The 25,204-nt window shown below is 44.2% G+C and overlaps 2 protein-coding genes and 1 pseudogene across 2 annotated transcripts; 1 reads left to right on the top strand and 2 right to left on the bottom strand.

Annotated features, from left to right (window-relative positions):
- Positions 1-2,219: 2,219 nt before the first annotated feature.
- On the top strand, positions 2,220-2,501 carry LOC109256979 (late cornified envelope protein 3A-like). Its single transcript, XM_053888822.1, has one exon. The coding sequence runs from the start codon at positions 2,220-2,222 to the stop codon at positions 2,499-2,501; it is 282 nt and encodes a 93-aa protein (XP_053744797.1).
- An 8,163-nt stretch (positions 2,502-10,664) lies between these two features.
- On the bottom strand, positions 10,665-11,723 carry LOC109256993 (late cornified envelope protein 3A-like). The gene is made up of 2 exons (XM_019432778.2): positions 11,630-11,723; positions 10,665-11,236 (listed from the first exon to the last, which is right to left on the bottom strand). The coding sequence occupies exon 2, from the start codon at positions 11,217-11,219 to the stop codon at positions 10,929-10,931; it is 291 nt and encodes a 96-aa protein (XP_019288323.1). The 5' UTR covers positions 11,220-11,236; positions 11,630-11,723; the 3' UTR covers positions 10,665-10,928.
- A 5,924-nt stretch (positions 11,724-17,647) lies between these two features.
- Positions 17,648-18,678, bottom strand: LOC128772930 (late cornified envelope protein 3A-like; annotated as a pseudogene).
- Between the last annotated feature and the right edge of the window lie 6,526 nt (positions 18,679-25,204).

Below are 25,204 nucleotides of genomic sequence, written 5' to 3' on the forward strand. Positions count from 1 at the left end.
CCCTCCTCTCCTGAGCCACATCACTTAGTCTGGCATTCCACAAGGGCTTATTTTCATCCTTTGTAATTGTCTCTTTTCATGATAGTATCTCCATGGGAGGATGGAATGAGTGGGTGTGAGCTCTTAATAATATAAAGGTAGTGTTGCTTCCAACCTAGCTCTGAGGGTAAATCAGAACCTAGTACCCTGGGGACCCCATTCCGCAGGCAGGAGTGTGTTCCTCAAAACATGGTTGCTTGCCCCAGCCTCTCACCAGCTCCCCATCTGAATCCCAATTCCCTGTTTTCAATTCCACAGAATATTTGAATGAACTCATAGTATGGCAATTGTTCAAAGGAGAGCAAGAGGCAAACGGGAAGAAGGAACTAACATCCTCTTAGTTGTATTTTGTGCCAAAGGAGAAGTATGTTATTCTACGGTCTTCCATTTACTCTGACCAAAATAATGTTATGTTTAAGATCACAGTATAATTTAAGTTCATAATTATTAGAAACTTAACACCATCTTAATTGTGATGATTTTCTTTGAAAATGTCTAGTATAATAAAAAGTTCTTTTTGATTCATAACAGTGGTTTTCCTTGGGAAGCTATAACATATTTTATTATATTATTACAGAAAGATTCAATATGAATTTATCACAAATATTAATTTAATTTAAACCAAATGGAAAATAAAATTCAGTTTACATGAATTCACCATATACAAACCTCAAGGATTACCAAAGCTATTCATTAAGTAAAATGCATACAGCTCCATCGACCTCATCATTATCAACTAATTTAACAAAATCTTCATCGATTATCAATATAACACGTAGAATTAGATTCAGCCTCATACATCCCACAGATAGCTGCAAACAAATGTCCTTTGTGTTTTCCATTAGCCCCACAGATGAAGGTCACATTTTTACATCATCTTGCTCCTGCAAGGAGACCTACCCCGCACTGCTTCTCTTCTACTCTCCCCCACCCCCACGTCCCCACCCCTCACTGCATTCCAGATACCACAGGTTCTCTTAAGGTCTCTGTGTCAAAAGCCATGGTCCCAGCCCCATTCTTCCACTTCTTACCAACTCGCTCCCCAAGATCCAGTAAGTTCAGCTTAATTAACACCCCTAAAACTTCACCCTCTGAGGGTGCTGCTCTACAGAGCAGTGGGGGATTGACCCCCAAAGTGGCCCTGGGCATGATGCCTTTGCACACACCTGTGCTATGTCAGTGAGAACATAAGCTCTACATAATTGTCCAGTGGTCCATTCTGTCCTTCTGAGACACTGAGCTAGCCAAGGGCAGCTCTGTTTGTCTCCATATTACCAGTGCCCACAAGGATGTATCCTGAGGGCAGGCTATGTGAGCCGAATGTATAAATAAAAGCAGAATGGCAGCTAGTGGGACTGAGCCGGGGGTAACTGGACTGTTACCGAGATTTCCTGCTTCCTTTTTGTCATTCCTCAAAATCCGTGGAAAATGTGGAAAGCTTAGTCCTGGGTTGAGAAGAAGGACACATACACTTGTGCCGCTGGTCATAACGCTCAGCATACGAGGGCTCAAGTCCTGGGCTCCTTGGTCCACAACTGCCTGAGGCGGAGCCTTCTTCTGTTTCCACAGAATCAGTAAATGTCCAGCTGGGGGCAGCCTGAGCTGATGGGGTTGAGCAGATGTGTCTGTGCTTCAGCAAAGAGAGGGGAGCCGGAAGACAGGATAGAGGTGGACAAAGAGACCCACGGCGGGCAGCTGATGGGAACCGGGCTCATGAGGAGGAAGCGTCCACAAACCCTGAGAGGGGCTCTGTGACTCATTTGACCTCAGGGCCTCTCCTTCCTTGTTTTTCCAGACGCTTCCTCCCCGCCTGCTCACCCCTGGGTGGTTTACATCCTCAGGTGCAGAGACGAGGGGCAGTGTTGCAGTGCGCACCGAATGCCCACAGGGGGGCGTGTTCACTGCGTCTGCGGGACAGGCCCGCTTTGGGGGCGTCGTGGGGGAGAGAGGACGTGCAGGTTGGGGAGACTCCTGCACAGAGCAGGGGGCAGGACAGCATACCCCCAACCCCCGGCGCTACTCCAGAGAGTTTCCGGTGCCCGCCTGCTCTCGGCTTGGGGAACAGTGGACCAGAGAAGAAGGATCCACAGATGAACGAGGAAACAAGGCCCGAAGCCTCTGCACTGACACACACTTGGTTTGGGTTGTGGTTTGCTCAGGCTCCCTGCCCTCCCGCCGCAATGTCCTGCGGGCAGAGCCAGCAGCAGTGCTGGCCCCCTCCCAAGTGCCCCCCGAAAAGCCCAGCACAGTGCTCGCCCCCAGCCCCACCCCCCCCCCCCAACTGTGCTCCAGTCTCCGAGGGCGTCTGTGGCCGCAGCTCCGGAGGTGGCTGCTGCCTGGGTCACCGCAGGCGCCACGGATCCCGCAGATGCCAGCGCCACAGCTCCAACTCCTGTGACGGTGGCGGTGGGCTGCAGTCCGGGGGTTCCTGGTGTGGCCATGGCTCTGGGGGCGGCTGCTGACCCTGGTCATGAGATTAAGTAAAAGCATTTGGGGGGAAAAAATTCCAAAATGACTGAAAGCCACCTGAGGGGGTGCATCTTCTTCCTGTCCCCTCTCTCTGGCAGAGATACTCCTTAGATTTCAGAGTATTCCCCCAGAGGGTGTATCTCCAGACCTCCAGAGGGAGGTCTCCAGGAGGTCAAAGCTTCCCCTCTCCTTTATGTCCCTGTGAAAAAACAAAGCTTCTCATTAGCATTGCAACCTTTGTCTAACATGTCCAAGTCTTTGCCCCAACAGGCCTTCTCCTGTCTCAGGAACAGAAACATAGCCATTCATACCCACCTCCCCAGCTCACAAGAACCTTTGGGGGTTTGTGCATTACATAGAAGGGGGTTAGGCAGAGGTATTGGTGAAGACAGATTGGTGAAAGCCTGGAGTTTTCCTGTGTGAAATGAGGTGAGATCTAATGTGATGTTGGGAGGCCCAGGGTCTGCTTACCGAGTTCCTATAAGAACATGGTTCTGAGCTCCCTGACTGAATGACGGGGTGAGAGGGACAGGGAATCAGAAGTGGGCAAAGAAGAATAAGACCAAAATGGATGGTGGAGGAGAGCATTAAGCCACCCATCAAATGAAGACCAAGAAAGGAGAGGTTGCAGTGTATAAAAAGTGAAGAATTTGAAATGGGGGACAGGGGAAAAGACTGCCAAGGGAGGGGTTCTAAGGGTGTGGGCCTGGCAGATGCACGATGGAGAGCCTGGGTCGATGGGGAGGAGCACTGTGAAGAAGAGGAGGAAGTGGGGGCAGCAAAGATGTCCCATGACTGCAGGGTCCTGCTCGTATCAGGGTCAAAACACACGAGGCCTACTTCCATCATGATTCCTGATGTTTTACCTGACTCAGTTTCCAAAGACTCCCTTTGAATGGAGGAAAACCTACTTCTTCACCCTCCTCTGGTCCTGTGGTCCCCATCACATGCAGCATAGGGCTGTTCTCTGGGCAGCAGAAGAGAAGGGAAAAACCCAGGTTGTCTGGGAAGGGGAAGGTGGGTAGTGGAGCGGTACAAATGCAGCCCACAGTCAGATAGTGTTCAAGTGGAGAATCTTTATGATTCCACAAGGCCAGAGACAGTGGCATAAGTTGAGATAACACAGACCTCTGGAGAGCAAAAGGAATGAGCTTCATGGGCCAGTTCAGACCCTTAAGGGTGCCATCGTGAAAGCTCAACCCCAGATGTGGCAGAGAGGAAGAGGAAGAGAAGCTCCAGACTGGGACAGGCATGTGCTTCCTTGTTTCCTCCAACTCTGATGCTCTGTGGTCCTCATGACACAGGAGAATAGCCCCTCCCCCTGCAGGGCCACAGCAGCAACTGTGGCCTCCAGAATGCTCTTATGGTGCTGTCAGTAGCATTTGTGGGTCTCATAGTGGCTCAGGGAGCAGCTTCCCCTAGAACTGGAATCACAACAGAAAGAGAGGTAGAGCCAGACTTCTAAAGGATATTTGAGGTTAGGCAGTTGGGACAGGCTGACACTGCTATTGATTTATCCTGACAGGACTTCTCAGTCCAGTAATACTGGAGGAAATAAAGAATAAAGTAATCCATTACCTCACGTTGATACAGGAGTATAAATGTAAAAATTACTATAAACCCTGTCCTGTTGCCCCTTTACCACTATTGCAGATCCTGACCCTATGACCCTCAGCCCACAGTTTAGGTCATCTACAGGCAGCAGGGAAATAGAAAGGGTGTCAGGCGGAAATGACCTGGCTCAATATGATTACTGATCAATCCCAAAATTTTCTTTCTTACTTCTTTGATTTAGGCAGGAAAAAAAGGTGCTGAGACATGGAGAGTGGTGACAGTGATAAGTTATAATCTGAGTAGCAGATCTTTAGGTCCAGGCCTTCAACATTTCCTCATTAGATGGCCAGATGTTTTTCTGATAGCAGGGAAGTCCCTCCATGGCCCAAAAATATCTGGCCCTGACCCTCAGGACTTTTGAAGGCTAGTTTTTCATTCATTCATTCATTCATTCATTCAAACATGAATTGAGTGCACACTTCAGAAATGTATACAACAGTTCCCACTCTTGAGAATCTTACAGTGCAGCAGGCATAGTGCAGAGTGATGAGTAACAAAGTTATTATGAGCTAGAATGATACCTGCTATAATGTAAGTGTGTAGGAATTCCAGAGGACTTATGTCATAGCCTTTGGTATCAATTTCCCGTTGCCCTGACAGGAGTGAGGTGTCCAGACATTGTAACTAGTCTCACTTGTGGGTGGTGGGTGAGGTCTTTGGCCTTCAAAATGGCTTTTGAATAGGAGGCAGAAGCTGAGATGTCCTGTGGTGGTCCCGTTAAGGTTGTTTAAAAGAACACAGGGGACCCAAGAGCCAGGAATGCCTGGGCAGGAAGTTTCTTGGAAGAAGGAGGAAATAAAGCTGCCATCTGAGGGAAGTTGAATCTGAAAGGGGAGGAAACTAAGATAATGGGAGGCAGGACAATGTGCTAACTAAGAACATAGACATTGGAGTCAAAAATCCCATCCTTCCTCTTCTCTTTTAAATAGGAAGATAAAGCTAGAAACGTCTAAGAAAAAAAAAACAAAGCTAAAACCACAACCATTACAGGCAAAATGAACCAGAGATGTTGGAATTAAAAGCAGAGCCAGAGATTAGCAGTCTACACTTGGCAATGTGGCAAGACTCGCAAATCTAACTATGTTGTTTGTGCTATTGATCAAAGAGTCATGGGAGTGGTCAGAGATAGGGATGCTCATGTCCTATTGGCCAGAAAGCTTTGGGGCAAAAGGAAGATGAGATTTGAATAACAATTGGTGGAAATAATAATGATGTGATTGGTAATAGAAGTGGCTGATATCATTTTACTAGTGTTTCTGGTAGATATATATTAGTTTTGTAATATTTTCTCACTGTACTTTATTTTAGTTTCCTAGGATGAAATAATAATTTAACGTGACATAGGTAAAAACCTTTGATATCTTTGACAGGACGTTATCATTGCAATAATGATTCTAGGTACATCAGAGCTACAGGACCAGCCATCCTCTTCAAAGCTTGAATATATTACAACCATGGCCAAAGCTGAGTCCTTTAAAAACACTGTGGGAACACAAGTTTACACTGGGGCTCCAGTAATAAGTAATGTGAACTGGAGAGAGGACGAGGATAGTGTTCAATACCCCCATATGATAGTTTTTTTAACTTTTCCCAAAATTCTTTGGCATGTATCTCATTGAGAGATGGGGACTGTATTCTCCCCTTTTGAATCTAAGCAGGCTTGTGATTGCTTTAACCTACCAAATATGGTAGAAATGATGCCATGTGACTTCTGCATGACAAAAGGTCATGCAGATCTCATCTGGTGCTCTTGGGAGGCTCTCCCTGGGAGGTGTCCCTGGGGAACACCAGGTATCTTGTAAGAAGTCTCAGGACAACCCTATAATGTCAGAGAGGCCATGTATAGGTGCCAGCTGTAGATCCCCCAGCTGACAGCCAGAATCAATAGCCAGCCATCTGAGTGAGCCTTCTTGGGTGTCCAGCCCAGTCAAACCTTCAGGTGACCACAGTTCCAGTCGACATCTAACTATAAATACTTGAAAGACTCAAAAGAGAATTGCCCAGCTGACCCCTTCCTGAATTCTTGACCCACAAAACTGTTAGAAAACTGCAGTAGTTGTTTCACACCACTAAAGTTTGAGGTGGTTTGTGATGCAACAATAGTAAGCAGGGCCCCCACTAACCTTTTTCCTTTAATGACTTGTCTTTCTCCCTCTAGTATTGTTGGCTCTGCTGAGGGGCCCATTGTCACTAGATGCCCTTGTTAACTCCCACACAATTCAACATCTTCATGCCTCAGATTTTGCCAAGGCTGAGTTTATCCCACCTATGCTGGTGCCCAGCACACACCAGATGAGAACCCAGCTTGTCCATTTCGTCAACTGTAATAAAATGCTAGCAACAGAAATTGGTTTCTCATAGTTCTGGAGGCTGGGAAGTGCAAGGCCAAGGCACCAACAGACTGTCTGGTGGGCACCCGCTTTCTAGATGGCCATTTTTTTCTGCAACCTCACATGGATGAAGATATGGGGTCTCTTTTATAAGGGCACTAATCCCATGGGACTTCATCACCTCCCAAATGCTCCACCACCTAACACCATCACTCTGGGGGTTAGGACTTCAAAATATGAATTTAGGGGATGCCGGAGTTCAGCTCCAGCAGGTCCAGAGTTCCCGAAGGATGAACAGCATCAGTGAAAAAGTGAAAATAAAACAAAACTAAAATAAAAAACTAAAATAAAAACTACAATAAAAAGCTAAAATAAAAGCAAAAAATAAAAATGGACACAGACAACAGCAGTGTGTTGAACTGGCTGATTTATTCCAGTAAACGTGGCATTATATATGCTAGTGATTTCCTTGTAGCATAAGTCATCTATGTTTTTCTAACATTACCTAATTTTGAAAATGTTCCTATGTATAAACAACCTTTAAGAAATAACATGGTGATTTTCCCCTAACTTTCCTGCATACCCTTTGATTATAGATCAATTTCTTACATTATTCCATTATGCATCTGCGTTTATCTATAATCTACAAAGCATTTGCTTTGCTGTTCTTGTGAAAGGCCCTCCATTTCCTAACACCTCAAGTGGAACAGTTACAGGGACATGACCTCCTAACCACATGAGGCCAGAAGAACAATGTGTTTGCCTTGGTCCAAGGTGCCAGAAAGGGGCTGAAAAAGCCTTAGAAACTCATGCCTCATACATTCTCAGAGAGACAAGGCACCTAGGAACTAATGAACCATTCTGTACCTTAACCAACTAGGTTCAGTCATCATCTGGAATGCCTCCGGGGGCCAGGTGGGCCTAGGGGTTGAAGTCACCTGTGCCCAGAGATACACTCCTTAGTTGCCGGAGTGGGGCTTTCAAATCCATATGTCTTTCCTTTACAGGCCCTCTTTGCTGGCAAATGTATAAGGCTATCCTTCCTGTAAGTGGAGTCTCCTTAGGGGATGGCAAGGGCTAAACGTAAGGCTGCACAATTTCTGGTGGAACTTTATTTTCTTCCCTAATAGTTCTTTTCCCAGGGGGCCTGCCGAGGGCAATTCCCCAACAGACAATACCCCAGGTACTTTAATAAGGCCAAATTACCTAAAAGCGGGAGTACAAGAAGCTTCACTGTCGGTGGGCCGCCCCGCAGTCACCAATCCGTCCAAAGCCCGGGCCCTGCCACTCGGGCTGGGATAGCTGGGCTTCCAGCAGGGGGAGACATAAATATTGAGACCATAGCACACTGGATGCACACCAAGAAAATCAGTCCCTACCTGCAAAGTCCCCACTTGTGTGTCTGCTCCAAGTGAGTAGCAACTTCGTCTGGTTCCCATTGTATCCCCACTGCCTAGAATGGCAGGTGGCACGCAACACATGCTTAGTAAGTATTTGTGTTATGAATGACTGAAAAAATGAATTGATGGTCCCAGGATGGCTTGATACAACCCTAACCAAGTATAAAGAATGGATTTTTCCTCCAGCTACTGGAGACAATGTTTAGTGTTGGAACCATGCCTAATTACATCTGACTTCCTGTGACTGCTCTAGTGTCTCATGTCTGAACTATATTCATTGACCCTGCTTCTTTCTTTCTTCAACCAGATTAGATATACCAACAGCAGGAATCCTTGGAAGCTTCTGAATTTCAGACTTTATTCTTTCATTCTTCATAATAAATGCCAATAAACACTAACATTTAAGTAATTTTCTGCATTATTTACATGCATTAACATAATTTAGTCACTACACAAAACACAATGTTATTATCCTCATTTTTTAGATGAGGACACTGACAGTCATTTGCTGAGCTCTTAAGTTGCATAGCTGGGATTTGAATTTAAGCACTCTGTATTCTTATTACACTGCTCCCAAGTTGATGTGCAGCTAGAATTTTTTTCATGTTATTTAAATCCAAGTTAGTTAACATACAGTGTAACTATGGTTTCAGGAGTAGAATTTAGTGATTCATCACTTACATATTACACCCAGTGCTCATCACAAGTGCCCTCCTTAATCCCCATCACCCATTTAGCCCATCCCCCCTTCTAATTCCCCTCCATGAATCCTCAAGTTTGTTCTCTATATTTAAGACTCTCTTATGGTTTGCATACCACTCTGTATTTATGTGATTTTTCCTGCCCTTCCCCTATTTTCATCTGTTTTGTTTCTTAAATTCCACATATGAGTGAAATCATATGATAATTGTCTTTCTCTGACTTACTTCACTTAGCATAATACCCTCTAGTTCCATCCATGTTATTGCAAATGGCAAGATTTCATTCTTTCTTTTTGACTGCCAAGCAATATACCACATCTTCTTTATCCATTCATTAGTTGATGGACATTTTGGCTCTTTCCATAATTTGGCTATTATTGATAGCACTACTATAAACATTGGGGTGCATGTGTCCCTTTGAATCAGCATTTTTGTAGCCTTTGGGTAAATACCTACTACTGCAATTGCTGGGTCATAGGGTAGCTCTATTTTTAACTTTTTGAGGAACCTCTATACTGTTTTCCAGAGTGGCTGCACCAGTTTGCATTCCCACCAACAGTGCAAGAGGGTCCCCCTTTCTCCACCTCCTCAACAACATCTCTTGTTTCCTGAGTTTGTTTTATGCAGCTAGAATTTGATCGATGAATCTCATATGCTAGCCACCTGAAATGTACATGGCCCCTGTGGATTTGAGGCCAAGCAGAACAGACTGATCAATGTTTGTGGCTTTGCGCAAACATAGTTGAATGTGGTGGCTTGCATGTTTCAACAGCAGGCAGCAAATCCTCTGCACCGAGCTTATGCGTCCTTTTTCCTTTTTTCTGTTGTGTATTTAAACTCTTACATTTAAAGAATATCTCTCAAGAATGTTTCAAATATCCAAGATCAAGTAGCCAATCATGTTCATTTCAAACTCTGCTTGAATGTAGGCCCCATGTCTGTGGCCACTTCCTCGAGGAGTTCTAAGCAAGTGTAAGCAAGTTGAGTGATTGGACTGACAGAACAGATTTGGGTTCATTTTGACACTTTTTATTTCAGTTTCTTAAGAAATTATATGTCCAAGAATATTGTAGCAAAACTAATTTTCAGATTACTACTTTTAAAAAATGAAATGACAAAAGTATACTTAATCCAGTTGAATTCCCAAAATATCACACAGATCTTGTGCTTTGTCTATAATTTCCAAGCTCTAACTCTGATTTCTCTCAAATATTTCAACTCTGCCTGTAGCCATAGTTACATAATGTCTTTTCATCTTTCTGAAATCATTTCAAGAGCCATCCTGGCTTGGGTGTAACAGACCCCCATTGTTTTGTACCATCTATTTCAAAAATCTAGTGATACAAGTGAAACAACAAATTTGGTTCTCATCAAGAATGACAAAGTCAGTTTGGCATACAGATAAATGTTCCCCTATTCCAAAGTTGGGGCGGGATCTCCCCCACTTGGGACCCCATGTAACTGTAGCATTGCCATGTCTCCTTGATACGTTGACTTTGAAAAGTGGCATTCAACGGCCAAAAAATAATGAAAATGAGTTTCATCCTACCTGAGATCTCTTGAAAGAAATTTATAGGTGTCCAATCTGTAACTCCCTGAGACATTTCTCATGTTCTATTTTTTTTCTCAGTTTTCTCAGAGCTCAGAGCCCCTCACACACTGAATGCACCAGGCACTCTCTCAGGGAACGCTCAACTCAGATTTATTTGGGATTTATTAACTTTGCAGCTCACCCCTCTTTCTCAAACCCATCATTTGTAGGTTAACTTGATCTTCCTCCCTCAGATCTTCCTTTCTGCCTCCTCTTTGGTTTCATTTTTCTCAATTTCTGATCCACTCTACTACCCTCAACAGAAATGTGGATTCCAGCATCAGATGGTCTCTTCCCACCATATCACATAAGCACGGTCAGGCCTTGGCTAGCAGACCGTGTCCACACTTCCACCCTGAAGTTCTCAGGGTCCCTCTGTATGAGAAACATACGAGCCCTTAATGTCTTAGTCCCATGCCAGGATTAGTCCTCGTGCTGGCATGCTGGACCCGCAGGAGTTCAGGGAGGGGACCCACTAAGTATCCTGGAACAATGCAGTCAAAGGACAAGTGAGAGACAGTTGATGTAACAAGAAGCTTTATTTTTCTACCTTGTCAGACAGAGGTGATAATGCTATGAAGCACCATGTGGGCTCCTGGAAAAGACATCTACAGAACCCTCTGGGGAGAGCTCACCACTTCCCCATCTCCATGAACAGATCATGTGCTCAGCCAGGAAAGGGAGATTAGGGGATGTTGGAAAGTCTGCATCACCAGGAGATTTCCCAGGCACTTTCGATTCTCATTCCCTCTAGGAGCACTTGTCTCAGCATCAGGATCCCAAGTCAGCAACCACCCACAGAGCCATGGCCACACCCAGAGACCCCGGACTGCAGCGCACTGCCACCATCACAGGAGCTGGAGCTGTGGCGCCGGCCTCCATGGGATCCGTGGCACCTGCGGTGGCTCAGGCAGCAGTCACCCCCGGAGCTGGGGTCACAGCTGGCCCCGGAGCCTGGAGCACAGCTGGAGGAGGCTGGGGGCAAGCACTGTGCTGGGCTCTTCGGGGGGCACTTGGGCAATGGGGGGCACTTGGAAGGAGGCTGGCACTGCTGCTGGCTCTGCTGGCAGGACATTGCGGCAGGAGGTTGATCTGGAACAAATAAAAGAAACATTTTTTTATGTGAACACAGAAGCTTCAGACAAAAGTCCCTTCCCTCTGGGTTTTGTCAAACACTTGTCCCCATGACCAAGCTGCTTCCTAAACCAAGCTGTGTGGGACGGACATGGGGACACGGAGTGGACATGCACACTAAGACACCAGATGGGTCTGTGTGCACCCCTGACCACATACTCAGAATAAGAATGGAAGGAATCCTGAAGACCTGAGACTTTGAGGGTTCACAGCCCCCTGACAGGTGCCTCAGTAGCTCTTTCCTCACCACCACCCCCTCCCCCGCTGGTGCCGCTGTCTGGGTCCCCTCCTGCTGGTTCTGATCACATCTGGACTTGTCTTCCCCACGCTCCCAACTGAGGGGACACTCACCAGATACAGAGGAGGCAGGATAAAGCTGTTCCTGAGGATGCTGCGGGTGAGGAGCCCAAGGTAGGAGCACTTTTATCCTGTGGCTGGGTTTGTCGTGCAGGCTGGAGCCATCTGCTGCTTTCACAACCCAGAGAGGGGACAGCCTGGCACACTCCTAGGACTGTCCTTGCATTCGTCACCTTCCTGTGACTTAGCAGGACATCTGATAAGGGAAACAGGAAATTTGCACACTGTCTACCTTCATGCCACCTGCATCATTCATTCAGCTCACATTTCTTAACACCAGGCTCTGCTCAAGGACTTTGCAGGAAACCAGGCATACATGGATGAATATCACACTTGTCTGTTCTTGGGTAGCTCACAGTCTTTCAGGAGAGAGCGACAGAACTATTAATACAAACACATTCAAAAATATGGAGTCAAACATCACATGCTAAATGCTGTAATGCAACTGTGCATAACATCTTCAGTCGTGAGGTCACTGTCTTTGGTGTCAGCCTTCCTTCACCCTGCACACAGCCCAGCACTCTGGTACATGCACAGAGAATTGCTTACTGTCTCCTGAGCTCCCAGAGTGAGATCAGGAGGTACAACAATGGAAGAATAGAGCTGAGACCCTGTCTGGGCTGACTGGGGCCTCAAAGAAGATTCATGGCACCCAGGGACTGAACTGGGATTCCTGGGAAAGAGAGCAGGAGGGCTGAGCTAATGTCCTAACATGGAGGACAACCCAATGTTCAAATCTCTTGCAGAAATGAACACTTATTTTACATATTTTATGACTCTCCAGAAGCAAGGACAGAGGCCTGTTTTGGCCAAATGGGTGAAATCTTGAGTCCTTTGGGGCAACAGTTGAAAAGTAACCCCAACAATTTTTTTGTAAAGTTCCAAATTCAAAGCATTCAAAAACTATCATTGGCTGTTTCTCTATTCTTGAAATACAAGTCACCTTCTGCTGGGTTTCCCTCAACTCCATCCCTACCTGGTTTAGGTTGGGGCCACAGAGAGGAATTCGTGAAACCCAGGAGTCACAGGGGTCCCTGCAAAGAGAGAGGTGATAAAGCTGATGATTGAGGGCAGATGTGGCTGATGGAAGGGACTAGAATGTTATGTTCATTAAGAGCATTGATTATAGAGTTAGATATCCATGGCTTTGTTTCCTTGGGTTTTTTTAAGCAATGGCTGTCTTAAGGTAGAGCTGTTTAGGGAGGGAAAAGGCTACAATGTTATCAAGGCAAAATGGACCATAGATTTTCAGAGTTGAAATAGAGATAGAAACAAGAAACTAACCTACATGTAATGAATGATGTGTCAGTAAATCACTCACTCTGTGTGTTTCTGGGTTTCAGGTTTTAGGAGTAGTTCAGAGGAGGAGGTGATTCATCTAGGCTGGAGTAGTCAGGGAAAATTTAGCTGAAAGGTGAGTTATCATTGGTAGAAGGTGAATAACAATTGGTACCTGTGGTAGTGTTATTATCTACACTTACCATGATGCAACTGATGTGAATAACTAACATTTGTAGAAATTGCATTTAAATCAGTTGTGTAGAATTGTCTCATTCATTTTATTATAACACTAGAGATTCTGGGATATAATTATGCATAAGAATAGACAGATGTTTTATATCACAGCTATAATTAAAAATAATAGCTGTGATAAAACATTATTAATAGTAAATGTGTTTGTTTACCTGCCACTGGAAGACCTGTGGTTGTGGCCACCCACTTTGAGATACTCAAACACAGCATAACAGGGAGCAAATGAGAGTACCTGCACAGCACTGGTGCAGGCATGGTTTTTCACTGGGACTTTGGAAGGAGCGAAGGAGAGAAATCCAAAAAGGCATGAGGGCAGAGGCCTATGTGTGCACTAGTAGGCTCCCCATCATAGTGAATAATTCATCCCTTGTTCTTACTTGACAATTGCCTGTGGTATGGAAGCAATAAGTCTCCACATGAACTTTTTTCCACCAGCAAAGCCAGTATGTTTAAGACTCGATATTTTTCCCAAGCTGAGGTCCTTTATTGTGTTAACCAAACGTACATCCCTGCTTCCCCAGTCCAAGAGTATGAGAAGCCAGCTAGACAGAGGGCTCCTTGTGCCTTATTCTACTGTGCTGCCAACAAACAAGGGGACTGTCTTTCTTGTTCTCCTTTATGTCTCAGGACCTACAGTGGTTTCTGCACATAGGAAATAAACATTTTCTGAATCAATGAATTATTGACTATTGAGTCCTGGACTGGGTGTTGGGGGCAGTCTTCTGATGAAAACTGGGCATCTCTCTACCCATTGAGCTCTCAGCTGTTGGGGTCCTCTCAGGGGCAGCATTGTAAACTGCATAACTTCTGGGTTTTTTTGTCCTGGTGTTGCAGGTCCAAACCTTATGGGTTTGTCCAACTCCTGTTTCTTCCCCCTCCTGAGTGGACTTATTGACTGCAGGAGTTCTTGGACACTTTGGCATTGAGAGCTTGAAACCAACGGGTACTTCTGAGGCTCCAACTATCATTCTACAGTACTTAGTGGATGTCAGGCTTTATTTTTTCAAAGGCTGAGTCCTATTTTTCTGGTAGTTGGTGTGCTACTAGGAATGTGGGCCAAGCTCCCAGCCACTTCTGTACAAGTGCGATAGTTCTGCCCAGATCTGTGTATTTTGTGATTCTGAGTCCACCAACCTCCCATCCTATGACTCTGATCTCTCAGTCAAGCCTATTCACCCTAAACACTTTTTTGGCATTTGTTACCTTTATATTTTTAATTTACATCCAAGTTAGTTAGTATATAGTGCAACAATGAATTCAGGAGTAGATTCCTTAATGTCCCTTACCCATCCCCCCTCCCACAACCCCTCCAGCAACCCTCTGTTTGTTCTCTGTATTTAAGAGTCTTTTATGTTTTGTTCCCCTTCCTGTTTTTATATTGTTTTTGCTTCCTTCCCTTATGTTCATCTGTTTTGTATCTTAAAGTTCTCATATGAGTGAAGTCATATGATATTTGTCTTTCTCTGACTGACTAATTTCACTTAGCATAATACCCTCTAGTTCCATCCACGTAGCTGCAAATGGAAAGATTTCATTCTTTTTGATTGCTGAGTAATACTCCATTGTATATGAGTATATACTCCACATTGTATATGAGTGTGTTTACTCCACATCTTCTTTATCCATTCATCCATTGATGGACATTTGGGCTCTTTCCATACTTTGACTATTGTTGATAGTCTGCTATAAACATTGGGGTGCATGTGTCTCTTCAAAACAACATACCTGTATCCCTTGGATAAATACATAGTAGTGCAATTGCTGGGTCCTAGGGTAGCTCTATTTTTAACTTTTTGAGGAACCTCCATACTGTTTTCCAGAGTGGGTGCACCAGTTTGCATTCCCACCAGCATTGCAAAAAAGATCCTCTTTCTCTGCATCTTTGCCAACATCTGTTGTTGCCTGAGTTGTTAACGTTAGCCATTCTGACAGGTGTGAGGTGGTATCCATTGTGGTTTTGATCTGTGTTTCCCTGATGATGAATGATGAACATTTTTTCATGTGTTGGTTGGCCATCTGGATGTCTTCTTTGGAGAAGTGTCTTTTCATGTCTTTTGCCCATTTCTTCACTGGGTTATTTGTTTTTTCGGTGTTGAGTTTGATAAGTTCTTTGTAAATTTTAGACACTAACCCTTAACCTGATATGTCATTTACAAATATCTTCTCCCATTCCATCAGTTGCCTTTTAGTTTTGCTGATTATTTCCTTTGCTGTGCAGAAGACTTTTATTTTGATGAGGTCCCAATAGTTGATTTTTGCTTTTGTTTCCCTTGCCTCCGGAGATGTGTTGAGTAAGAAGTTGCTGCGGCCAAGGTCGAAGAGGTTTTTTCCTGCTTTCTCAAGGATTTTGATGGCTTCATGTCTTAGATTTAGGTTTTTCATCCATTTTGAGTTTATTTTTGTGTATGGTGTAAGAAAGTGGTCCAGGTTCATTCTTCTGCATGTCATTGTCCAGTTTTCCCAGCACCATTTGCTGAAGAGACTGTCTTTATTCCATTGGATATTCTTTCTTGCTTTGTCAAAGATTAGTTGGCCATACATTTGTGGGTCCATTTCTGGGTTCTCTATTCTGTTCCATTGATCTGAGTGTCTGTTTTTGTGCCACACCCTGTACATTTTTTGAGGCATACTTTCATCATGACACCATATTGTTTTGGTCCCATAGGGAAGCAGTATCCAGGAATTTCTAAGGTTTTGAGGGGCAAGTAGTTCATGGTGATAGATCCAGACATAGAAGCTGTGGTTCCCACCTTAGAAAATTATGCTGAGCTGGAGAGTGGATCACACCTGGTCAGAGTATGTCTCAACAGCAAACTCCTTGGGAACGCTTTATTAAAATTAAATCCTGAAGACTTTAGAAACTTTGAGTCCTTGGATATTAAAGTGAAAATAAATAGCCAGTTTGATATTTTCTAAGAACAAAAAAACCTTTTTTTAAATTCAATGTACTCCCAAAGTGCTACACAGCATTACTATTTTGCTCTCTATATCCTGCCCTGCACTGATTTCTCCCAAGATTTCAATTTTGATTTCATTCAGGTTCTGTGATGTTCCCTTGGCTTTTTCCAACCATTGGTTGGCTTTATCCAACCATTTGGATAGCTTGGTTGGAATGCTTTCTACTCCAGTATTTCAACAGTCTAAGAGAGTGAGACTAATCTCTAAGCAGGTGATCTCAACATAAGGGCAATTGAATTTCATATTAAAGTTCCAAGTATGGAAGAGTAAATTTTTTTTTAAGTTTTACTGAAATTATAACACATGGCTGGGCTTTTGCTCTGCAGATCTAAAAAAAATAATAATAAAACAAAAATAAAAACCAAACACAAACAAGCCAACATAAATGCTAAGTGAAAAAAGTCATTGTTTCAAAGATCCCATGAAAAGTCTCTGGCAAAGACCAAATGGCAAGGAGGTCCAGAGCATGACCTCTGCAGCCCATCAGCTACACCACCTACTGGCTGTGTGCCCTCCGTCCTGGTACAAAACTGGATTCTTAGTTTCCCCATTTATAATCTGGCTCTTAAGAGCACCTACCTTATGGGTTGTTTAGAAAACTAAATGAGCTCATGTAAGTCAGTTAGGGGTTCCATGCATATGACAGGCAACAGTAAGTTTCTCATCTAAGTCCCAGAATCACTTCTCACAACCCCTTACCCTTTTTCCTGTCTCCTAATCCACACTTTCACATTATCACACCTCCTAAGCTTTCATCTCCACCTCTCTCAAAACCATAACTTCTTAGATTCTTTCTAATTCTCTCTAATTCTCTCTCCCTCCTCTGTCATGTCACCTTTCTCTGGGATGTTTACTGAGCAGATGGAGTTGGCTGTCCTGATGCCATTCCTTCCTCTCCCTAGCTCTTTAACCTACCCTGATGATTTTCAACCTTGGCATTTTGACCCAGATAGTTCCCTGTGATGGGGCTGGGGACATTGTGAGGTGCTTCTGTGGCATGTGTAGCTGTAGCCTTGGCCTCCCCCACTGAATGCCAGTAGTCTGAGATGCTGCCACCTCGATATCTAGAAACAACCAAAACTGTCTCTCAATACTGACAAATGTCCCTAGAAGGAACAGATTCCCCCACATTGGCAACTGCCTATCTGCCTATTTTCTGGTAACTGCCTACTATGCATTCTGTTTTTTAATGGGGAAGCTAGAGACAGCACAGAAGTCAGGGAGCCCAATGTGAGGGGAACACCCATCCACCTCACCTTTTACTAATGGTTACAGGCTCAGTTGGACCCTCCTCTCACCCACTGCACCACACGACAGAATAAAAGACCCACAGTCTTCCATTTTCTCTAGTCTAGAACTATGATTCACCACCCTCTGTACGGCAGCACTGGGCCTGAGGAGAAGACAGAGGATGTACATCAGGTCACCTGGGGAGGGGTAGAGTGGAATAACAAAGGAACCACCCAGGGTAACAGGAACAGAACATTTATTTTTTCATGACCTCAGGCACAGGTGCTGACAATCACTGACAGGTGCAGCAGGAAGGGGGCTGTGCCATCCTGGACCAAGCAAGGAGACTGGGACCCTCCCCAAGGATACCCCCAGCTCAGCCTTGACAAGAGAGAATGGGGGGTGCAGGAAAGGCTCTGTACTCGTGGGATGGGAAGAATGGCTTTTTCTGGCTCTTTGGATTCCCATTTCCTCTAGGAGCTCTTGTCTCAGCATCAGGATCCCAAGTCAGCAGCCACCCACAGAGCCATGGCCACACCCAGAGCCCCCGGACTGCAGCACACTGTCACCATCACAGGAGTCAGAGCTGTGGCACCGGCATCCATGGGATCCGTGGCACCCACGGTGGCTCAGGCAGCAGCCCCCCATCCCTGGGAGCTGGGGTCACAGCTGCCCCCGGAGCCTGGAGCACAGCTGGAGAAGGCTGAGGGCAAGCACTGTGCTGGGCTCTTTGGGGAGCACTTGGGCAATGGGGGGCACTTGGAAGGAGGCTGGCACTGCTGCTGGCTCTGCTGGCAGGACATTGCGGCAGGAGGTTGATCTGGAACAAATAAAAGAAACATTTTTTTATGTGAACACAGAAGCTTCAGACAAAAGTCCCTTCCCTCTGGGTTTTGTCAAACACTTGTCCCCATGACCAAGCTGCTTCCTAAGCCAAGCTGTGTGGGACGGACATGGGGACACGGAGTGGACACGCACACTAAGACACCAGATGGGTCTGTGTGCACCCCTGATCACATACTCAGAACAAGAATGGAAGGAATCCTGAAGACCTGTGGCTTTGAGGGTTCACAGCCCCCTGACAGGTGCCTCAGTGGCTCTTTCCTCACCACCACCCCCTCCCCCACTGGTGCCGCTGTCTGGGTCCCCTCCTGCTGGTTCTGATCACATCTGGGCTTGTCTTCCCAAAGCTCCCAGCTGAGGGGACACTCACCAGATACAGAGGAGGCAGGATAAAGCTGTTCCTGAGGATGCTGCGGGTGAGGAGCCCAAGGTAGGAGCACTTTTATCCTGTGGCTGGGTTTGTCATGCAGGCTGGAGCCCTCTGCTGCTTTCACAACCAGGGGAGGGGACAGCCTGGCATGTTGGACTAGGCTTTCAGCCTTTTTCCTGGGCTCTTGCACAATGTCCAATTAACAAGGTTCAACCAGGAAGCTTGATGACTGCCCACATACATCCCCCTGGGAACTGCTGGGAACTTAACACTAGTCTTTCCTGCATTCCTTTCTGAACCCCTTCCTCCCTTCCTTCCTTCCTTCCTTCCTTCCTTCCTTCCTTCCTTCTACTCACATTACTTAGTTCAGATTCTGTCTCATGTACCCTCCTGGGAACAGGTATGGCTATGAAAGAATTTTCTTCTTGTATTCAGAAGTCTACCAAGACAGACACATAGATAGATGAAAAATTCATAACACAAATTCCAATGAATAAAATGTAATTTAATCTGCTCAGTGTCTCCAGGCTGCCCCTGTGACCATGACCTTCTCAAGTAATCCACTACTACCTCTTGAGCACTTGGCTTTGAGATATGGGCAAGGGTGGGGGACTGGTGTTACAGCCCTCTCTGGGGAGCCCTCAGAAGACCTCATGGTACCCAGGGAGCAGCAGAGAATTTCACAAATGAAAGGAGCAGAGCCAAGTTAGGTGTTGATGCACAAATAAATAAATTGTTCAGAACCGAAAATGTTTACTTTCTTTTAGTGAAGTCATCTAAACTCAAAACTTCTCACATATTTGAATCTATTAGTCAAGGAAAGGTAATTAGGACTACACAAACTGTAATTATATATGATGCAAATAATTCTTACTATTAAAAGATATTATATCACGGATTTATATTTTCTACTGAGAAAAATGTTCATGGCCTTTTGTGAACTGGTAAAAAGCAGTACACACAATTAATTAAATGGTATTTCCAATGCAGTCTTTTGTATAGGGGATGTGTCTTATTTAAACCTATAGGACTGGTTTCTTGCCTTTAGAAGATTTCATTTTCCTCACTTCACTGTAAAACTTACCCACACTGAAGCAGGATCCCAGGAGTTGTTTCAACTCCCCACAGAGGAAGAACTGTGAAGGGGCCTTTGGAGTGTTAACTCAGGGTGGGGTGGGGGTGAGGGTGGGGCAGAATTGCACCCTCCTGACATTCTCTTGTCTTCTGGAGAGGCTCTGGACCCCCTGAGGCCAGGCTTTCAGCCTCATCCTCAATTCTGCTCAGAGGCCACTTCCCTCACTCCATGGGAACACGCAACTAGATACTGGATTGGAAAGAGCAAAATATGAGGGCAAAAAAAGGCATCATTTTCGTGAGGTCTCCAGTGAGGTTGCACAGAGAGGGGATAGAAAGTCATTTCCATTTTCATCAGCTTTGCTGGGCAGGTGACCCTTAGATAATGCCACAAAAATAAGGCTACTCTCCCTCCTGGTGCACCTGGGGGGGTCCTAGCTACAACTGGTGTCCTAGTGTAACTACTCAGTGGAGTCCTGGTTTGGCCAAAAATATCAAAAGATTGGCCTAATGGAAACGATGCTAACATCACACTTAGAGCCTCCTGAATATGCAGCCTGACCTTAGGGTGTGGCCAGGAGAAGGACATCACCCACTGTGTTTTTTCTCACGGACCTGATACTCCTAGTGCTAGCCCTCACCACTTTATCTCATTCAGTCATGAATTCCCCAGTTCCTACGTTTGATATACCTTGAATGAGCATGAGCTGTGGGTCAGGCACTCTGTGCCACACGGGGCATGCAGACAGAGGAGCGAGAACAGTCTGTCCTCACAGGATGGGCAATCCAGCAGAGAGGAGAAGACAGATGGTGAATTACAGCTGTAGTGTCCATTAAGGAGAAATTGCAGGTGCTGGGGGCATGTAAAGGGAAGGCCTAATCTAGTCCGGGAGTTCAGATATCTGCAAAAAATGGATAGTTTAGCTTTGGCCAGGGGTTCAACAGAAGCAAGTACAAAGGCTCTTTTTGGTCTACATGGTTTTAATCTTGAGTCATTAGGCAATAAGGGTTGGAGGGTCACATCTGTCTTCATGGTAGAGTAAGTTGCAAAGTTTCTGAGTGGCTCTGAGCAGGGAGATTTTCCCCTCTTCCCTGGAAATGCAAGTGGACTTCTATGTGGCTTCCGCTGGGCCCATCCCTGGTTTTCCTTGTCTTAGGGAAGAGGCTGTTTTAGTCCTGGAGTTGCTGCTCACTGATCTGAGGTCCACATCAATGAGGAAGAGGAGCTCCCTCTTCTCAAGCCTTCACCTGTCTCCCAGAGCAGCTGTTCCACAGGCCTGCAGAGCAAGCAATGTCCTTAATGGCAGAAGCACAGCAATGAGGCCACCACCAGGTGGCTCCTTCCTGGCCCAGAGGATAGCTCCCTGAGGGTCAGTGCTGACAGCAGCCCATCCCCAAGAGCCCAGCACCCTGGGGCATGGAGCTATCAGAAGGAACCCTGCTTATTTCTGCTGCATTGTCTCTTAACTGCACTCAGAAGAGGTAAACCTTGGTTCAGCAAGAATAAGAAATGAAGCAAACACAAAACTCTTCTCCCTCATCTCAAGGACAGGACCACAAAAGGACAGAACTGTGTGAAGCCTCTTCCCAGGACAAATGGCTCAGAATCTCTCAGAAAAATGGGGTGAGGCAGTGTGAAAAACTACCACCTAATCTTCTAATTTGAGGATATTTGATCTTGGCTTATTCACATACCAACTTAGATGGGGTCTAGCATTTATGGCATGGAAAGTATCTCCTCACAACCACTGAACACATTCCATATGGATCCAGGCTCTAACGTGATGCCAGTTTGTGACTTTTCTTGGTATGAGAATTTCAACGCAAACCCCAACCCTGAAACCACAGCACCTCAATACTCGCAATTCCTAAAGAGATCCTGAAAGAGTCCCAGATGTCTTCCACATGTATTAAGACATTATAGAGGAAGCCCTGCCATTAACACCATCATGTGGAAGTAGAAAGCTAAGAATTTTATGGAAAATGTCAGAATAGAGGATGCTTTTCCTAGCAGAAGAGTGGGGAGGGGTGGCTCCTTAACTCCTCTGGGCAGGGTGGACTTTGAGGATGTGGGCAGGGTCAGGACAGGAGGAGCCAGGTGCACTGTGTGGTAATGAGAGCTGTGTGGTGACATAGGTGTCTCTATGACCATGTGACACATCCCTTTGGAGGTTCCAAGAAATTACATGGAGCCACTTAATGACTATTTAGACAGCAGGTTATTTCCAGCTACTGTGATTTGAGCAAATATATTTATTGTGATCTCATCTTTAACTCACAGGCTGAAAAAAGCTTATGTTTAGGTTGCACATTACATGAGCCATTCATAACTTGTAAAATTATGCCTCTTTTGTAGATGTAAAAAATTTTAGATGAGCCAGAAATTTTACAGTCTTGGAATAGTTGAGATACTGCTACATTCACATCAGACTAAAGAGAAAATAAAAACATATAATCATCTCAATAGATGCATAAAAACACTTGAAAATATCCATTACCAATTCATGATTAAAAAGAAAACTCTCAGAAAGGGGAACCTGGGTGGCTCAGTTGGTTAATCATCTGACTCTGGATTTTGGCTCAGGTCAGGTCTCATGGTTCATGAGCTCGAGCCCTGAGTGGTAATGCCACTCTGCCAGTGCAGAGCCTGCTTGTGATTCTCTATCTCTCCCTCTCTGCCCCTCCCCTGCTCATGCTCTCTCAGTCTCTCAAAATTAATAAATAAGCTTTAAAAAAAAGCCTTCAGAAAGCAAATAAACCTAATAAAGAGCTCCTCAACCTAATAAAGGAGCATCCTCAACCTAATGAAGAGCTCTACCCCTAATACAATACTTAAGAGAATGAATGCTTTCCTCCTAAGATCAGGAGTAAGGCAAGGGTAGAAAGTTATGGAAAAGAACACAGGTCCAAAAGTAGACCCAGAATACATGATTAATTTATTTTGAGCAAAGGTACTGTCAATGAAAAATGAACAAACCTTTTTGTTAATTGAAAGGGCGGGCCTACGGGGGCGGACTCCATCTTGTTCTGTGTCCTTCACCTTGACCACACCTCCTCCCCTTGAGTAACCGCCCCCCTCACCTGCCTAACAGGACTCGGACCCTTCCCCAGCCAATCAGCTGAGGCCATACCCATTACCTCACCAACTGCCCCTAGGCCCCAATAAAACCTTTGTCCTTTTGAAACTCGCTTTCTCTCCCCCCAGCATCTGACCGCAGCATCGGTGCAGGTAGGGGATTGAGCTCGAGCTAGCTCGAATAAAGGCTCTTTTGCTTTTGCATTGGACTCGGCTCCCTGGTGGTCTTTGGGGATCACGAATTCTGGGCATAACAATAGCGCTTTATTTCATTTTAAAAGTAGGCTGCATGTCCAACATAGGGCTTGAACTCATGACCCTGAGATCAAGAGCCCCACACTCTACCAACTGAGCCAGCCTGGCACCCCTAAACAAACCTTTTAGAATTTCTTTTAAAAAAGGAAGAGTTTTATTCAAGTCTAGGTGAGAACAGCTGACCAGGATACACAATCTTCACAAAGAAGAGAGTGCTCCTGAGAAGTGTTTAACGAGGGGTTACATATGTTTTTTGTTACATCAAGAGTTACTAACCATCATGATGAAGGAAATTTCAGAAAATTACAAACTTTATCTTAAGCTTTTAGTATGTGCAAGCTTGCAGGCTTTGGAGGCATGGGAATTGAATTTAAAGAGACTTTTACTCTTTAGTTTGAAATGTGTGCTTTAAGGTTATTTGTTTAAAAAGCAGATGCACAACGTGTGCTCGGGGCAGAAACAGAGCCCATGCTCTGAAGTTTGGTGAAGTCACTCTGACCTTGGTAAAGGTATAGCTTCCCAGGGAGCTGAGGATCAGGGCCCACAAACATTAAAAGTTGAAAATTTCTGGGGTGCCTGGGTGATTCAGTTGGTTAAGCGTCCAACTTCATCTCAGGTCATGATCTCACGGTTCATGTGTTCGAGCCCCACGTCGGGTTCTGTGCTGACAGCTCAGAGCCTGGAGCCTGCTTCGGATTCTGTGTCTCCCTCTCTCTTTGTCCCTCCCTCACTCATGCTCTGTCTCTCTCTTTCTCTCAAAAATAAAAAAACATTAAAAAAACAAAAAATAAAAGTTAGAAATTTCTTTTATCAGTACAAAGGCATCTGAATGGAAGGACAGTAATTCCAACGAATGGTGCTGAAACAGTTGGACAACCATATTAAAAAAATAAATTATATCTCATATGTAAAAAATTATTATATATAAAAATTAACTCCACGTTAATAATGGATCAAAGGGTAAAACAAAACATTATAAAACTTCTAGAGTAAAGCATAAGAAAAAATCTTTGTGACTTGAGTTACACAAAAAAATTTTTAGAAATGGCAATAAAAGGGTGATTCAAAAGAAAACCTTCATAAACTCAACATTGTCAAGATTTTAAAACCCTGCTTTATATATATATATATATATATATATATATATATGTATATGTATGCATATATATAATACCACAACTTCCTTATCTATTCATCAATCCATGGACACTTGGGCTCTTTCCATAATTTGGCTATTGTTGATAATGCTGCTATAAACTTGTATGGAAATGTTCACTAGTGATTGAAGCTAATATTACACTGTATGTTAACTAACTGAAATTTTAATAAAAATTAGAAAAGGAAGGGCCTTAGAAATAATGCTGTCTTTAGATGACAAAATAAACAATCAAACAAAAAACAAAGCAAGCAAAAAAACTGCTTTTCAAAAGACACTGTTAAGAAAAGGTAAAGAAAACTCACAGACTTGGAAAAAAATTTGTAAAATACATATGCAATGAAGGACTTATAGCTAGAATATATGTTAAAATGCTCCAAACATAGGGACTCCTGACTCAGTCAGTGGAACATCTGACTCTTGATTTCAGTTCAAGTCATGATCTCAGACTCATGGGATCAAGTCCCACCCACATCAGGCTCTGTGCTGAGCATGAAGCTTGCTTAAGATTCTCCTTCTTTCTCTCCCTCTGTCTCTCTACCCCACTTGTGCTCTCTTTCTCTCTAAAATATAAATACATACATACATACATACATAAAATGCTCAAAAAAAAAATAATAAGAAAATAGACAACCTGGTTAAAAAATGGGTGAAAGATTTGAACAGACATTCCAACAAAGAAGATATATGGATGGCAAATAAATACATGAAAAGACCCTTAACATTATCAGTCATTAGGGAAATAAATATTAAAAGCAAAATGAGATATCACTCTACATACATTAGAATGGCTAAAATAAAAAAAATAAATAACTGATAATACCAAGTACTATCAAATATGTAGAGCACTTAGTTCACTCAATCATTGCCAGTAGGAATACAAAATTGTACAATCACTTTGGAAAATAGTTTGCCAGTTTCTTAAAAAATGAAACATACCCTTATAATTTGCCCCAGAAACCCTATTCTTAGATATTTAACCATGAGAAATAAATTTTATATTTACAGAAAAACTTGTAAGTCAGTATTTATGGTGACTTTATTAAGAATTTCCCTGAACTGGTAGCAACCCCA

Source organism: Panthera pardus, unplaced genomic scaffold, assembly GCF_024362965.1.
Source record: "Panthera pardus isolate Hobbes unplaced genomic scaffold, ASM2436296v1 HiC_scaffold_11, whole genome shotgun sequence".
Lineage (NCBI taxonomy): Eukaryota > Metazoa > Chordata > Mammalia > Carnivora > Felidae > Panthera > Panthera pardus.

Excerpts from the sequence above, each read along its gene's own strand:
- LOC109256993 (XM_019432778.2), bottom strand. The coding sequence starts at position 11,219 with ATGTCCTGCCAGCAGAGCCAGCAGCAGTGCCAGCCTCCTTCCAAGTGC.
- LOC109256979 (XM_053888822.1), top strand. The coding sequence starts at position 2,220 with ATGTCCTGCGGGCAGAGCCAGCAGCAGTGCTGGCCCCCTCCCAAGTGC.